This window comes from Schistocerca americana, chromosome 7 (genome assembly GCF_021461395.2).
Source record: "Schistocerca americana isolate TAMUIC-IGC-003095 chromosome 7, iqSchAmer2.1, whole genome shotgun sequence".
Taxonomy (NCBI): domain Eukaryota; kingdom Metazoa; phylum Arthropoda; class Insecta; order Orthoptera; family Acrididae; genus Schistocerca; species Schistocerca americana.
The window spans coordinates 617,495,501-617,512,572 of NC_060125.1; the positions used below are offsets into that span (position 1 = coordinate 617,495,501).

Here is a 17,072-nt window from a genome sequence, read left to right on the forward strand (position 1 = left end):
ACATTCAGCATTATTCGTTAGCAGCACATTTCAAACGCTTCTGTTCTCTTCTTGTCTGATCTGCCTATCGCCCTCGTTTTTCTCCCGTGTGAGGCCACAATCTGTACAGATAACTTCAGATAACACTTCCTAGCACTCAAATCTACATTATATTAGAAAAAAATGTCTTCTTCAGAAACGCTTTTGTGGCCATTGTCGGTCCACATTTTATATCCTCTGTACTTCGGCCACCATCAGCTACATTACCGCCCAGACTGCAAAATTCATCTACTACTATCAGAGTCTCATTTCCTAACTTAATTCTCTCCGTGTCGCATGATTTAGTTCAATTACATTCCAGTACCCTTGTTCTGCTTTTGTTGATGTCGATCTTATATCCTCCTTTCCTGACACGTCCATTCCGTTCAGCTGCTCTTCCATGTCCTTATCTGTCTCTTACAATTACTTTATTTCTTCTCTCTGAACTATAGTTCCTTCTCCAAATTTTCTTTGGTTTGCTTTACTGCTTGCTAAATGTACAGACTGAATAACGTCGGGGCTAGGCTACAATCCTGTCTCACTCCCTTCTCTACCAATACTTCCCTTTCATCACCCTCGAATTTTATAACTGCCGTTTTGTTTCTGTACAAATTGTAAATAACCATTCATTCCCTTTATTTAACGCAGCTACCGTCTGAATTTCAAAGAGTGTATTCCAGTAAATATTGTCAGAAGCTCTCTCTAAGCCTACGATTGCTATGAACGTAGGTTTGCCTTTATTTTAACTTTCTTCTGAGACATGTCGTAGGGTCAGTATTGCCTACATTTTTATGGAATTCAAACTGATTCTCCTCAGGGTCAGCTTTTACCACTTCTTCCGTTCTTCTGTAAATAATACTGCACATTACCTCCATTTGAAACTGCTTACTGTATTGCAGTCTTGATCTGATTTTTATCCTTTGCTCTTCCCACAGTTACAAAAATAACTGTCCCCTGATGCCATAGATTTATCCCACCATCCTCACAGATCTTTTTGTGAAGCTCTACCATAAATGTCCCTCCTCATCGATTCGAATCAGTGCCTCTTCACTGACTATCCGATCCACACAAATAATATCAATTTTTTTCTGTAACAATGAATTTAAAAACCTTCCATTACTTTCTTCTGTGTTCTTTTTACCACCCACTTTTCAGTCCCATACGAACAGTTTCAGGTAAAGCTTTTGAAAACAATTTGTGGTCTACATGAACAGATTTCCTTTTTTAGAACTCCGTGTCTCACTCTGTAAACACAGATCTCTTAAAGGGTCACTTTGTAGCCCATCTGCCTGTCTGTCTGTCTGTTAAGAAATCGTTTTTTCAGGATCGGGTAGACGTATCAAGGTCAGATTCATTACGTTCCATCGTCCCTTTGAGGTGTATCAATTTTAAGCTGCTATGTAGCTTCAATCAAAAAATATGGCCATTTGTGCCACGTATTTTGATATCTGAAAACTCCTTCATCAACATCCGTCGGGTGCTTCCCGTTGAATCAGAATCATGAACACACATGTCACAGTACAAATAAAGGAATTTTTAATTATACTACACTATCAGTTCGGCTGTTGAGACCCTTTTTCTACATCTACATCTACGTGATTACTCTGCTATTCACAATAAAGTGGCTGGCAGAGGGCTCAATTAACCACCGTCATGCTGTCTCTCTACCGTTCCACTCTCGAACGGTACGCGGGAAAACGAGCACTTCAATTTTTCCGTGCGAGCCCTGATTTCTCTTATTTTATAGTGATAATCATTTCTCCCTATGTAGGTGTGTGCCAACAGAATGTTTTCGCAATCGGAGGAGAAAACTGGTGATTGAAATTTCATGAGAAGATCCCGTCGCAACGAAAAACGCCTTTGTTTTAATGATTGTCACTCCAATTCACGTATCATGTCTGTGACACTATCTCCCCTATTTCGCGATAGTACAAAACGAGATGCCCTTCTTTTTACTTTTTCGATGTCATCCGTCAGTTCGACCTGATGCGGATCCCACACCGCACAGCAGTACTTCAGAATAAGGCGGACAAGCGTAGTGTAAGCAGTCTCTTTGGTAGACCTGTTGCACCTTCTAAGTGTTCTGCCAATCAACCGCAGTCTTTGGTTTGCTCTACCCGCAATATTATCTATGTGATCGTTCCAATTTAGGTTATTTGTAATTGTAATCCCTAAGTATTTAGCTGAATTTACAGCCTTTAGATTTGTTTGACTTACTGTGTAATCTAAATCTAGCTGATTTCTTTTAGTACTCATGTGAATAACTTCACACTTTTCTTTATTCAGGCTCAATTGCCAGTTTTCGCACCATACAGATATCTTATTTAAATCATTTTGTTAGTCGTTTTGCCCATATGATGACTTTACAAGACGGTAAATGACAGCATCATCTGCAAACAATCTAAGACGGCTCCTCTGATTGTCTCCTGTGTCGTTAGTATAGATCAGGAACAATAGAGGGCCTATACACTTCCTTGGGGAACGCCGGATGTTACTTCTGTTTTACTCGATGACTTTCCGTCTATTACTGCGAACTTTGACCCTTCTCACAGGAAATCAGGAATGCAGTCGCACGGTTGAGGCGATACTCCGTAGGCAGGCAGTTTGATTAGAAGACGCTTGTGAGGAACGGTGTCGAAAGCCTTCTGGAAATCTAAAAATATGGAATCAATTTGACATCCCCTGTCGATAGCACTTATTACTTCATGAGTATAAAGAGCTAGTTGTTTTTCACAAGAACAATATTTTCTGAATCCGTGCTGACTATATGTCAATAAATCGTTTTCTTCGAGGTACTTCATAACGTTCGAATACAGTATATATTCTAAAACCCTACTGCAAATCGAAGTTAGTGATATAGGCCTGTAATTCAGCGGATCACACCTACTTCCCTTTTTGGGTATTGATGTGACTTGAGTAATTTTCCAGTCTTTAGGTACGTATCTTTCTGTAAGCGAGTGGTTGTATATAAGTGCTAAATATGGAGCTATTTTCTCAGCACACTCTGAGAGGAACCTGACTGGTATACAATCTGGACCGGAGGCCTTGCCTTTATTAAGTGATTTAAGCTGCGTTGTTACACCGAGGATATATACTTCTATGTTTCTCATCTTGGCAGTTGTTCCTGATTGGAACAGTTTAGGGTATCGTGTTCAGATTTATGTTACATAGTAAAGTCTGTGGTGTAGAGTCAATAAGAATGAGTATGAGCTTGTAGCCTGTCTTACAGAATCCTCAACTACTAGTTCCCTCTCTTGTAATCGACTTTTACAACTGCAGCCTGAATTATGTGCAACTGGTAGACGGCCATAATCCTTGATAACTCAAGAATTTAAAGCAGAGTATTTCAATTAACCATTTTCGTAACAAAAAAAAAATCACCCTCCTGGAGGCAGTACGACTTGTTGATGACTTGTGCGTACTTACGGAAGTCGATGTCCGGGGAGTGAGCAGCTTTCTTGCCCTTGTCCGGACTGTCGTGGTCGAGGTCGACGTGTCCCTTCTCCTGCAGCTGCAGCAGCAGGTTGACGAAGTCGTTTCTCTTCACGCTGTTCTTCTTGCGGTAGTCCACTGTCTCGCGCACGACACCCATGAAGAAGCGCTCAGCCTCGGGACTCAGGAATTTTATGTGCAGGAGGTAACCTGTGCGCACCTGCAATACAACGTAAATTGTTATTGTGTCAGACTCTGAAGGAACGTTCACCAATTTCCCCTGTAGGGCACTCAGAGCGACCCACAGAGGTGCGTCGATAAAGAATGAGACTCCTATTACTTTATCCACGATGGATACAGAATAACGCGACTGTTTTACGAAATATCAATGAAGAAGATGTTTTGCATTGAGCCACACTATTAACACATGAGCAGTCTGGCTCGTGATTAAGTGGCATCTGTTTATGTAATATAAAGAGAACCGATTTGCCAATAGAAGCCTACAAAATTAGGGATATTACGAGTCATTAGACCTTGGCCACTTATTTATGCAAAGTGTAAAACGTTTATTACAGAAACTTACTTAGTATTTGTTGTGAATTGGCAGGAGCCAATTCACGGGGTTTTGAGGAAGCCTGGCAGGAGCCAATTCACGGGGTTTTGAGGAAGCCGAAAGGTACGCGTTTAATCTCACGCAGGCTGGCGTGAGGTCTGGAACAGGTAAAGTAATTATACTATCAAGAAAAGTACGTAGCTTCTGACATACTTAACTTTAATCCATAATTGGTGAACATCGGTCTGACGGTACATGCATCACAAGATATATAGCAAATGATAATGGCGCCTTGCTAGGTCGTAGCTAATGACGTAGCTGAAGGCTATGCTAACTATCGTCTCGGCAAATGAGACCGTAATTTGCCAGTGAACCATCTCTAGCAAAGTCGGCTGTACAACTGGGGCGAGTGCTAGGAAGTCTCTCTAGACATTCCGTGTGGCGGCGCTCGGCCTGCAATCACTGATAGTGGCGATACGCGGGTCCGACGTATACTAACGGACCGCGGCCGATTTAAAGGCTACCACCTAGCAAGTGTGGTGTCTGGCGGTGACACCACAGTATTGGTCTATAAGATGTCAAGACTGTTAAGAAAAACACTACATTCGTATTTCTACGTGACAATTCATATCAGCTAGTTAATTTGTTTAAGAAATACGACAAAACTGTGTCCTTTACCACCAAATAACGTCGCCAAGTAGCTCTATGTACATAATAAGAAAGCCACCACTGCCAAATTTCTCAGATCTGGTATACATAAAACATAAAGTGTATCCTAGTTTTTATACAGAACAGACCTCAAGGGCATTTAAGACCAGCTTGCTCAACAAAGACTGTGGGTATTCATATACAACTTTTGCAGAACATCTGAAAATCGAGAAAGAGCCTCTTCTTCCTCCATCGTTGCTTGGTTCGAAAATTTTGCCTATTGGTGTCAAGGGCTATAAAGTGAACCTTACAGGAGAATATTAAACATATAAATATTCCTACCTAAATTAAAAGGATTTGTTGAATGAACAGTTTTCACTGAAAAACAGACACTATTTTAATTGCATAGCATCTCTCATAAAATGTGAAACTTTTCCCTTTCCTTTTATACATTAGAACGACATACCTTGTTATATCTTTTTATATATGTATATTTCTGCTGATTCAACAGCTTGACATATACATAGATGTGATTCATTTACTGTAAATTATCGATCTGCCAGTCTGTGTTTACGATAATCACTTACAATACTATAATTTTGGACGTGTCATGGCACTATGCTTCTCAGAAGAAGATCTGATAAAAACATCTGATAAACCAGCACTCAATAAGCCCTTGAAATACACTTCTTATTCTTTACACAAAATAAATGGCCAAGGTCTAATGATTTATGATACGCCCAATTTGGTAGGCTTCTAAAGATGACAAAATAAACTGCTGAGACGGGTAAAGCGAAATAAAAATATATATGCGACTGACGACAGCATTTTATTTTCAAATATTTATTAAAGATGCTGAAAAAATACATCTATGAATAAAATAACAAAAATTATATATCTATGTACAAGGAATTCTCGGGACTAGAACTCAAACCAACTTATATTGTTACAAAAACAGTATGAATGATTCCTGTTTCCTTCCTCTAATGTTTCTTTTCTGTCGAAATGGTCCTGAGCAGTAACAAAACATTTACGTTAAATGCAGGTTGAATAATGATACCGGAAATCTGAGTAGTGAAGGAACGATGCGACGAAAGCCATGAACTGCTCATAATGAACAAGCGAGACTCTACTCCGATGAATTACATATCTTATGTAGAATTTGAAATTCCCACTCATCGTATTTAGCCTTCTCAACTGCTACAACTACTAACACCACAGGAAAGAAAGCGAGAAGAATAACGACACGAGTAACAGAACACAGAAACATGCGATTATCGATTTCAACCAACTTTACCATCCTAGTTGGGAACGCTCGAAAGTAACTCATGTTAAAGAGCTTCCGTTCACGAAAAAAGAAAGAAAAAAATCGAGGCTAGAAGTTGTGATGTGTGATTCGCTTAGGACCAGATCAGTTCTCGGAACACTCGATGATAAGGGAGTTTACTTTCTAAGTATCAGGCCCGAAACCTTACCGTTTCCGAGAAATCGATGAGTCAATGATTTGATACCTTTGCAAATACACCTGGGAGAAGAGCTTAGTTACCTAGAGAGTTGGGAAGGTTGAGCAAGCCGTGCGTTCGTGTCCCAGTCAACTTCCGTGTGAGTGGGTTTAGTCTGCACTTTTGTAAATACCATTTACTCTTTGTAGCTCGAGAAATAAAAATTTAAATTTTGGTTATGACACTAATTATAATGGCGTGAGACGAGGGCCTCCCGTCGGGTAGACCGCTCGCCTGGTGCAAGTCTTTCGATTTGACGCCACGTCGGCGACTTGCGCGTCGATGGGGATGACATGATGATGATTAGGACAACACAACAACCAGTCCCTGTGCGGAGAAAAATCTACGACCCAGCCGGGAATCGAACCCGGGCCCTTAGGATTCACAGTCCGTCGCGCTGATCACTTTTTTTTTTGTAATTTGTATTGAACAAACTAAAAGTACATATATATTCACTATGCAAGAGTTCTTAAAGGTACCATTTAAACATATACAAATGACTGTTAGTTAAACAAAAAAAATGTTAAAAAAACATTAAATACAACAAAATATAACATATTCTGTCTTCTTCCTTTTTTTATTTTTATTTTTATTTATTTATTTATTTATTTATTTTTTTTTTTTGGTCGATGCATGAGAACGTGGATAAGGGTGTTGCATCATGTGACGGGTAGGCACGGTACACCCCAACTTTGAGGGGGATCAAGGAAGACGCTGCGGAGATAACCGGCAAAAGTTTGCCGGTAAGACGGTTTTCGGGTGAGGGTGCTATGCGCGGTCACAACTTTGTACCAGAAGTCAACGACTGTATGCGGACCACTCTGAAAGAGGGGTATTCTAAAGCCTGTCCTCGAAACCAGATTAGGGCATGGTGCTTAGCAAGAGGGTAGTGAAATGTCTGGGGCAACAACAGGAAATCCGGGGTTACCGTCGTTGGCGGGGCACGGAGGTAAAAGCCCACGATTCGTTGGATGAGGAGCCATGCGTTTTGTTTCAGGGGGCACGTAAGACGGTGCTCGTCGGTGTCTTCGAGCTGACAGTCAGGGCAGAGTGGGGAGGTGGCCAGTCCTATGCGATAAAGTCGACTATTAGTCGGGAATTTTCCATAGACTAAAACATACCAGAGTGCAGACACAGACGACGGTAAAAAGGGTGCATGCACACACACCCCAACCGTGCGCCATTTAATATCAGGATCCTGTAGCACCATGGGGTCGCAAGGGTTGGACAGCATAAACAAACGATAATAATCTTTCGTACGGGGAGGACGGGTGACTGGAAGATCGGCCCGAACGTAGCTGAGTTCTATGAAACAATTGGCGACGTGGTACAATAATGGAGAAATAAGTGCCACATTGATCGGTGGATCGAGAGAAGCTGGTCGAAGGATATCTAAGAGACTGCGTGTTAAGGGCGGCACCGGCCCCTGCCAGTGCCGCAACAGAGTGTGGACAAAGAGTGCAGAAGATTGTGCCCGCACGTTGACGAGTCCGAGGCCACCTTTTGCAGGAGGCAGTGTTAGAGTGTTGTAGCGGACTTTGAAAAGTGCCCCTGCTGACACGAAATATCCAAAGGCTGATTGGATGCGGCGGCCAAGGAGTAACGGCATTGGGAGGATCTGGGCGACGTGTACCAGTTTAGGGGCGACATAGATGTTGACATAGGACACACGTTGGAGTTGGTTTAAGTTACGGTGCACTTGACCGCGGACATGGTGCCGAATCGACAGCAAAAGCCGCCGGTAAGCCAGGGCCACTGTGCGGTGTGTGGAGCTCGTAAATTCGATACCCAAGTAACGAAGGGTGGCACTGACTGGGAGTGGGGTCGGCACCATAGCCGGGAGGCCGCGCCCAATGTGCATCATAGTCGATTTACAGACATTAAGAATGCTACCAGAAAGACGTCCATACTGGTGGATCCATTGGATGGCGTCATTGAGTTCCGTGGAGGAGCAGGTGAGAAAGAGGAGATCGTCCGCATAAGCCCTACAGTGAAAGGTGTAGTCACGCAAAGTGAGGCCCTGCAGTCTAGAGGTAAGTCCAGTGATGAGGGGCTCAAGTGCAATGGCATATAGTAAAGTAGACATAGGGCATCCTTGACGCACAGAGCGGCGTATAGGAATCGGTCCGACAAGCCTCCCATTGACTTGTACCATCGAGACCGCGGGAAGTAGTAGCCGGCGACCTCTCAGCTACCGGGGGCGGACAGTTACGACACTGTAATCCTGTGGAAGATTGCAGTGGGCTTGAGAAGTCATATGAACAGAATGGATGGAATGGGTAGCGTCTTGAAAAGTAGTTGTAAGAAAAACATTGTCAGAAGTAGAAGAAGAGAAAAATAGGAAATGAGTATGTGTAATCTAATAAAATCAGGTAATACTGAAGGAATAAGATTAGGAAAAGAGTTGCTGAAAGTAGTAGACCAGTTTCGGTATGTGGGAAGCAAAAGAAATGCTAGGAGCTGAGATAAAGGAAACGGTAAATTGTAAACTTCCAAAGCAAGAGGAGCTTTTATGAAAAACAAAAAGATGCCTAACATTGAATATAACATAAAGTGATTCACAATCTTCAGTGAAAGTACTTGTTTGAAATGTAGAAAAATGGTCATAGGGCTAACATAGCAACTTGAAGGAGCGTTAAATGACCTGGTACGCCTTCTGGAACCGTCAAGTGTTGAAATACAAGTTTGGGGAAATGGACACTGGATAGTATCTATGTCTGGACACAATCTGGGAAATACACCCTGTGTCCAGAGATAATGCGACAGCTTTTTTGTTGCAGCCTCATACTGGTCTTGGAAAACCAGGAATTGCTTTGGCTGCAAAAGGAACGTATTCTAGAAGCGTTAGTCAGTGAAACGAAGCACAACGCGAAAAGGAACGTAAACTTAAGACAGACTGAAAATGAGTTTATCAGCTCTCACTCACACGCAGCACAGGAGGACGAAGCTGCTGGTCGCCGTGTCACGACGTCGTGTCACAACGTCCCACTCCGCTGTCACCTGGACCTCCACCTGCTGATGGGTCCCAGGGCAGAACACAGCTGCTGGCCATGACACAGTTGCTGCCCGTACTAGTAGCGTGCGGCGCATTGCTTTTTCGCTCTTGCGGTTTGCAGGTCATGCTTTCCACAGTAGCTTCATAGTATAGTGGGTACGACAGAGGATGCGAAACTTAATCCACACTACTTGTAAAAATGAATGTACGTGCATACCTGTGTCTGTACGTTCCACATGACCTCCTAGACCACTACACAGATTTCAACGAAATTTGGGATGCATCTCATTTACTGTCTGTAAATCATCGTTATGGGGGTAAGAACCACCTACCTATCAACGTGGTTGGGGAGGGTTGTGAAAAAACAGAGTAGCCTGTGGCTATAAAAATTGATTTACATTTATATGTATGTATGCATGTATGATCTCCATGTCTTTCTAAAACACTGGACGAATTTCAGCCAGACTTGGTACACATATCACTTACTGTCCGGAAAGAATCACTGTTAGGGTATAAACAACCCACCAGTCGAAGGTTCAAAAATGGTTCATATGGCTCTGAGCACTATGGGACTCAACTGCTGTGGTCATAAGTCCCCTAGAACTTAGAACTACTTAAACCTAACCAAGCTAAGGACATCACACGCATCCATGCCCGAGGCAGGATTCGAACCTGCGACCGTAGCGGTCGTGCGGTTCCAGACTGTAGCGCCTTTAACCGCTCGGCCACTCCGGCCGGCTCCTGTAGAAGGGATGGTGGTGCGAATGCCCACAATTTAGTCATCCGGTGTTTGAGTATGACAGTACTTAGAGACTTTCAACAAACTTTACACAAACAAAAAATGAAAATAGTTTATGGCTTATTACACTCCGGCAGTTCATGTAGTAAAACTGTAGCACGAAGCATGACGTTTTAATTTATTACTTCTTTATTGCTATTTGTATTCGCGACACATTTTGCAGATGGTATTTACGTATATCACTGGACGCAACTGAAAAATTGTAAAATTCTACGACACATAAAGAATGATATTCATTAAAAACTGTTACATCTTGCCAGACATTTAACTTTATTACTTCGTTGCTACTAACACTATTCGCAACACATATCGCCTACGGTCGCTGTATGTACCTACTCAGCCGGCAGCGGTGGCCGAGCGGTTCTAGCCGCTTCAGTCCGGAACGGCGCTGCTGCTAAGGTCGCAAGTTCGAATCCTGTCTCAGGCATGGATGTGTGTGATGTCCTTAAATTAGTTATGTTTAAGTTGCTCTAAGTTCTAGGGGACTGATGACCTCAGATGTTAAGTCCCACAGTGCTCAGAGCAATTTGAACCATTTTTGTACCTACTCAAATATATCACTGCGTGACACACAGCTTAAGAGATGTGAGGTTAAATACCGAGATGCATGAGAACGTGCCGCATCGTGTACAACATTTTAATTATTTCCTTCTTTACTTCTAACTCTATTACTTTTTGCAGACAGCACGACTGGGTGTACCCGAAAAATTATATCGCTGTAGAGCACATAGTTTAGGAGATACGATGTCATAAACATAGAGCTGAGCGGTAAAGAAATTCCAGGGCGAAATTCGAGTGAAATATGTTAAATACTTGCGAAATATATTTTCATGTGCGTACGTGGGCAAAGCCAAGGGTAAAAATGTCTCCTGAAACCCTGAAACGATTTCAAGCAAAGATTAGTTACAGTCTGGAAAGAAATAATGTAGGGGTAAACCATGTACCTATTATTGCGATAAGCGTGACAGCGTGAAGAGAGAAAGGATGAGGAGGAGATGGACAGATAGCGTGAGGGGAAGAGGAGATGGGCGAGGATAACAGGGAGCAGGAGATGGACAGACAGAGTAGATACTGTAGCTTGCCAAGTCAGTCAGCCGGTGCTTACACCTCTCTGTGTGTGGAGTGGCCTTAATATCTCTTACTACTGAATCAATTGTCTTCGTTACCGTAAGAAGTGTATTTCTGTAATGTTGACAGTGTTTTTGACAAGTACATTGTGATGACATTCCTGTTTTTCATCACAATCCACAAATTATTAGTTTGTAGCACGATACCGCCATGCTTGTACGAGGGGCGTTCAATAAGTAATCCAATACCTTGTTGATCTCACCAATTTCAGGTTTTTAAAAAAAGCGGGGGCGCGCCAAAGCAGAATATTCTCGCTTTAGCTATAGTTTCATGAAGTTCTGATAGGTGGCAACGCTGTAGGTAGCCTTCAAAGTTGCGACTGTAACAGAGGTGCTTTCCAAACAGAGAGCTGTCACTGAGTGTTTTCTTTTTTTTGGGGGGGGGGGGGGGGGGAATCCTAGTAGTGAACAAAAGCACTTCGAGTCGTCGGGTGAGGCGTCTGTCATCATCGCAACATAGTCGTGCAAACATATCCGGCCGCAGACAGCTGTGTTAAGAACAAACATCTTCAGCGTATTCGTCGCAAAAAAAAAAAGAAATGCAAACGAACTTGTCCTTCTCTATGACAATGCAGGGCCTCACACGAGACTGCGCACTCGAGAGGCGCTTACGAAACTTCACTGGTGTGTTCTTCGTCATTCACCTAACAACCCGGATCTTCCGGCTTCCATCTGTCTGGCCCAAAGGAGGATGCACTCCGCGGGATGCAGGGATGCACTACGTGGATGAAGAGGAGGGGATTAGTGTTTAATGTCCCGTCGACAACGAGGACACCGGCCGGAGTCGCCGAGCGGTTCTAGGCGCTATAGTCTGGAACTCCGCGACCGCTACGGTCGCAGGTTCGAATCCTGCCTCGGGCATGGATGTGCGTGATGTCCTTAGGTTACTTAGGTTTAAGTAGCTCTAAGTTCTAGGGGACTGATGACCTCAGAAGTCCCATTTGAACAACGAGGATGGAGCACCGGCTCGCATTAAGGATGGTTTGGGAAGGTAACCGGCCGTATCCTTTCAAAGGTACCATCCTGGCATGTGCCTGAAACGATTTATGGAAATCAGGAGAACCTAAATCAGGATGGCTGGTGACGGATTTGGAACCGTCGTCCTCCCGAAGGCGAGTCCAGTGTGCTAACCACTGCGCCACCTCGCTCGGTAAGTGATTAATGACGACGTTACAGATACAACACAATGTCGGCTCTGTCGGCGACCAGTAGTGCTACCATGTGGGCATATAGGCCCTCCCAGAAAAATGGCATAAGGCGTCGCACTAAACGGAGGTTACGAAGAGAAATGGTGCTGTAGCCGAAAGAGTGGGGATTTATATGGTGTATTGGTATGTGAATACAGCCAATACGCTTTCAGAAAAAAAAAATATGTTGCATTACTAATTGAACCCCCCCTCGTAATAGAGGAAGGTGGAAATGTTCTACTTCTTTTCGTACTATTCCTAATAACAATATACTTTTTATTGCTTTTACTTGATCCTGTTTTGTGGGAAAAAACATATATAACAACTGCACAAACTGCGAAATTCTTATATAAGCCGGGATTCATAAACCTTTGGTATTCACGGATCAATTCTTCGATTACTGATGATGATAAGTGTAGAGTAAGTTCTCCTTTAATATAAATTGTATAAAGAAATATCCCTAATTTAAGATGTTTAACAACAGCGGTGGGATATAAGTTCTAATGAAGAAACATGTTTGGTTGTAATTTATACAGCTCACTCAAAAGGTCTCATTCGCTTCTTATCAACAAACGTTTCACTTCTCCCAAAAATTCCATATTTTAAAAATTATTCATATTGAAAAGTCTCGTGTTCCAGAATACTCGAATATTAAATTGGTTATTTCCGAAATTCAGTGCAATAGCTTTATAGCTCTGATTTTTATGATTCCAGAAATATCTACTTCCACAGTGAGAAGTGATTCTTAAGCGGTTTTGTACGAGCAAGCTTATTTTGTTGCCTAGGTAGTAGAATCCCTTAACTTCATCTACTTCGTGACGATCAATCCTGATGTTAAGTTTCTCGTTGTTCCCATTTCTCCTACTTGTCATTACTTTCGTCTTTCTTCGGTTTACTGTTAGTGTGGTGTCGCCGCCAGACACTACACTTGCTAGGTGGTAGCCTTTAAATCGGCCGCGGTCCGTTAGTATACGTCGGACCCGCGTGTCGCCACTATCAGAGATTGCAGACCGGGCGCCGCCACACGGCAGGTCTAGAGAGACTTCCTAGCACTCGCCCCAGTTGTACAGCCGACTTTTCTAGCGATGGTTCACTGATAAAATACGCTCTCATTTGCCGAGACGATAGTTAGCATAGCCTTCAGCTACGTCATTTGCTACGACCTAGCAAGGCGCCATGTTCAGTTATTATTGATATTGTAAATAATGTACAGACAAGAGCTACGTTCAACATTAATGGATTAAAGTTAAGTATTCTCCCATCTGCGTCCGTTTTTCTAAGTTCTAATTTCCTTGTCCTGTTCCAGACCTCACGCCAGCCTGCGTGAGCTTAAACGCGTGCCTTTCGGCTTCCTCTATTCATACGGGTTGGCTCTCTTGCCAATCCACAACAGTTAGTCCATATTTTGTACTCTTTAGAATGTCCATTTCATTCAGTAGATCATGTAATACTTCTTCGATTTCACTCATGATGGCAATGTCATCAGCGAAATGTATCATTCATATCCTTTCACCTTGATTTGTAATTCCACTCCTGAACCTTTCTTTTATTTCCATCACTGCTTCTTTGATGTACATATTGAACCGTAGGGGCGGGAGACTACATCCCTGTCTCACGCCCTTTACGAACCAAGCACTTAGTTCTTGGTTGTTTACTCTTATTATTCCCTAAATGCTCTTGTACAGAGTGCGTATTACCCGTCTCTACCTATGGCTTACCCCTATTTAAGAATGGCGAAGAAAATTGAGGATGTGTTAGATAACGATCAGTTGGGCTTTAGGAAAGGTGAAGGGACCAGAGAGGCAATTCTGACGTTACGGTTGATAATGGAAGCAACACTGAAGAAAAAGCAAGACACGTCCATAGGATTTGTTGACCTGGAAAAAGCGTTCGACAGTGTAAAATGGTGCAAGGTGTTCAAACTTAACAGTGTGTTATCTGCTGTCTGGGTCACTCGCTATGTGCTCTTATGAAAGAGCTAAGTTTCTTGCAACATGCGTTGCGAGCAAGAAAATATCCCTGTCTCGTTTCCTTCCTCGTTTCCTTTCGCTCTCTGTCACAGTGTCCTTTTTGCTGAATGCATATCCTTACTCGGCAGAAAGTGTCATCAACCTGACCCACTTGCGAGATACTGACTTGCTTCCTACTTCCCCCTCTGTCTCTGGCATGACTTGAATTAGTGTGCGGCTATGTAGGTGCGACTTCGTAAAATTTTTCTGAAACATACCACCCCTTACTATTCTGTCCCGTAAAATACCGGACAAAACCGTTTCACTGAGGGAGGGGAGGTGGAATCAGTCCGTCATTCAATTTATTTATACGTCGTTAGACATTCTCTCGTCTGCCCCTGTCTCAATTCTTCCAGTGTCCATCACATCTGGAAGCGTCTAAGGATACAGATCTGGCTAGCAGTGCTGGTTCTTTTCATACCCAAGTCTCCTGCTATAATCTGATTTTGTTGCAATTATTTAAATGAAAAACACAACTCTGTATCTGTTAAGTTATAGTCTTTTCACATTCATTGACTCGAGTACTATAGCTACAATCAGATTGTATTCCCCAATGTAGTCAGTACATATATCACAGATCATCATTTACCCTACGAATGTTCAGGCATTGACAAAAACGCACATTTACTGTGCACTTATATTGCCAAGTTCTGATTAATAAACAACATGGATCTGACGTTGATTACATGGTCATTGCACATAGTAGATATTCAATTTGTGTAGCTATTTCAATACAGTAACTGTACACGCAAATGGTTGGACACGAAATTTGATACTGACTGAATGATGGTGACGACACAGATGTTATCTATCGACTCACATAAAGTAACTGCACATTTTGATAACTGTCCCAGGGCTGAATTACAAAGGCATAGAGACGGTAAGAATTTGGCTGTTTTTGAAGCTGATTGACTCAAGGGCTGCCTACATACCTGCTTGCTCGTACAAAACTGCTTAAGAAACAAAATTTGGTTTTACGTACACATACATTGTTAGCATAAGCGAGAGGAAAATCACACAACGCAAGGATTCACAGAGCTCACCGAAACTTGCTAAGCAGTATCTTTTTTTTTATCGAATTACAGGAAACTAACTCGTTCTCATTGTGGAAGTAGATATATCTGGAATCAGAAAAATCAGAGATAGAAAGATACTGCGCTCAATTTTTGAAATAACCACTATTTAAAATTCGAATATTCGGAAACACGATACTTTTCATTATGAATAAGCGAGGAGGATATCAAAGCAAACTAACAGTGGCCAAAGGGGCATTCCTGGCCAATAGAAGTGTACTAGTATCAAACGTAGGCTTTAACTTGTGGAACAAATTTCTGAGAACGTACGTTCGGAGGACAACATTGTATGGTAGCGAAACGTGGTCTATGGGACAACCGGAACAGAAGAGAATCGAAGCATTTGAGATGTGGTGCTACAGACGAATGTTGGAAACGAGGAGGACTGATAAGGTAAGGAATGAGGAGGTTCTGTGCAGAATCTGAGAGGAAAGGAATATGTGGAAAACACTGATAAGGAGAAGGGACAGGACGATAGGACACCTGTTATGACGTCATACAACGACTTCCATGGTGCAAGAGGGAGATGCAGTGGCAAAAATTGTAGAGGAACACAGAGATTGGAATAAGTGCAGCAAATAATTGAAGACGCAGGTTGCAAGTGCTACTCGGAGATAAAGTGGTTGGCACAGGAGAGGAATTCATGGCGGGCCGTATCAAACCAGTCACAAGACTGATGACTCAAAAAGAAAAAAAGAAAAAAAAAAGAAAGTCTAAATAAGGAGGGCACATTCGGTCTCTAAGAATGGAGCATAGCCTCACTTTCTCGCCCTAGCTCCATTTAAACACTGCAGCTCTCGCCATGAGTTGATGAGTGGGATCGTCGCCATTTGCAGTAATAGCACTCGATTGTATGATTCTGATACTGTTGTGGATTTACAGGGTGTTTCTAAAATGACCGGTATATTTGAAACGGCAATAAAAACTAAACGAGCAGCGATAGAAATACACCGTTTGTTGCAATATGCTTGGGACAACAGTACATTTTCAGGCAGACAAACTTTCGAAATTACAGTAGTTACAATTTTCAACAACAGGTGGCGCTGCGGTCTGGGAAACTCTATAGTACGATATATTCCACATATCCACCATTCGTAGCAATAATATGGCGTAGTCTCTGAATGAAATTACCCGAAACCTTTGACAACGTGTCTGGCGGAATGGCTTCACATGCAGATGAGATGTACTGCTTCAGCTGTTCAATTGTTTCTGGGTTCTGGCGGTACACCTGGTCTTTCAAGTGTCCCCACAGAAAGAAGTCACAGGGGTTCACGTCTGGCGAATAGGGAGGCCAATCCACGCCGCCTCCTGTATGTTTCGGATAGCCCAAAGCAATCACACGATCATCGAAATATTCATTCAGGAAATTAAAGACGTCGGCCGTGCGATGTGGCCGGGCACCATCTTGCATAACCCACGAGGTGTTCGCAGTGTCGTCTAAGGCAGTTTGTACCGCCACAAATTCACGAAGAATGTCCAGATAGCGTGATGCAGTAATCGTTTCGGATCTGAAAAATGGGCCAATGGTTCCTTTGGAAGAAATGGCGGCCCAGACCAGTACTTTTGAGGATGCAGGGACGATGGGACTGCAACATGGGGCTTTTCGGTTCCCCATATGCGCCAGTTCTGTTGATTGACGAAGCCGTCCAGGTAAAAATAAGCATCGTCAGTAAACCAAATGCTGCCCACATGCATATCGCCGTCATCAATCCTGTGCACTATATCGTTA

General features: G+C 42.7%; 1 protein-coding gene across 1 annotated transcript in view; it reads right to left on the reverse strand.

Annotated features, from left to right (window-relative positions):
- LOC124622459 (probable cytochrome P450 6a13) overlaps positions 1 to 17,072 on the reverse strand; it is a 55,199-nt gene that overhangs the window by 20,939 nt on the left and 17,188 nt on the right. Inside the window, exon 3 of the mRNA XM_047148163.1 lies at positions 3,445 to 3,670. Coding sequence (XP_047004119.1) covers positions 3,445 to 3,670 — 226 coding nt within the window. The remainder of the gene's footprint in view (positions 1 to 3,444; positions 3,671 to 17,072) is intronic.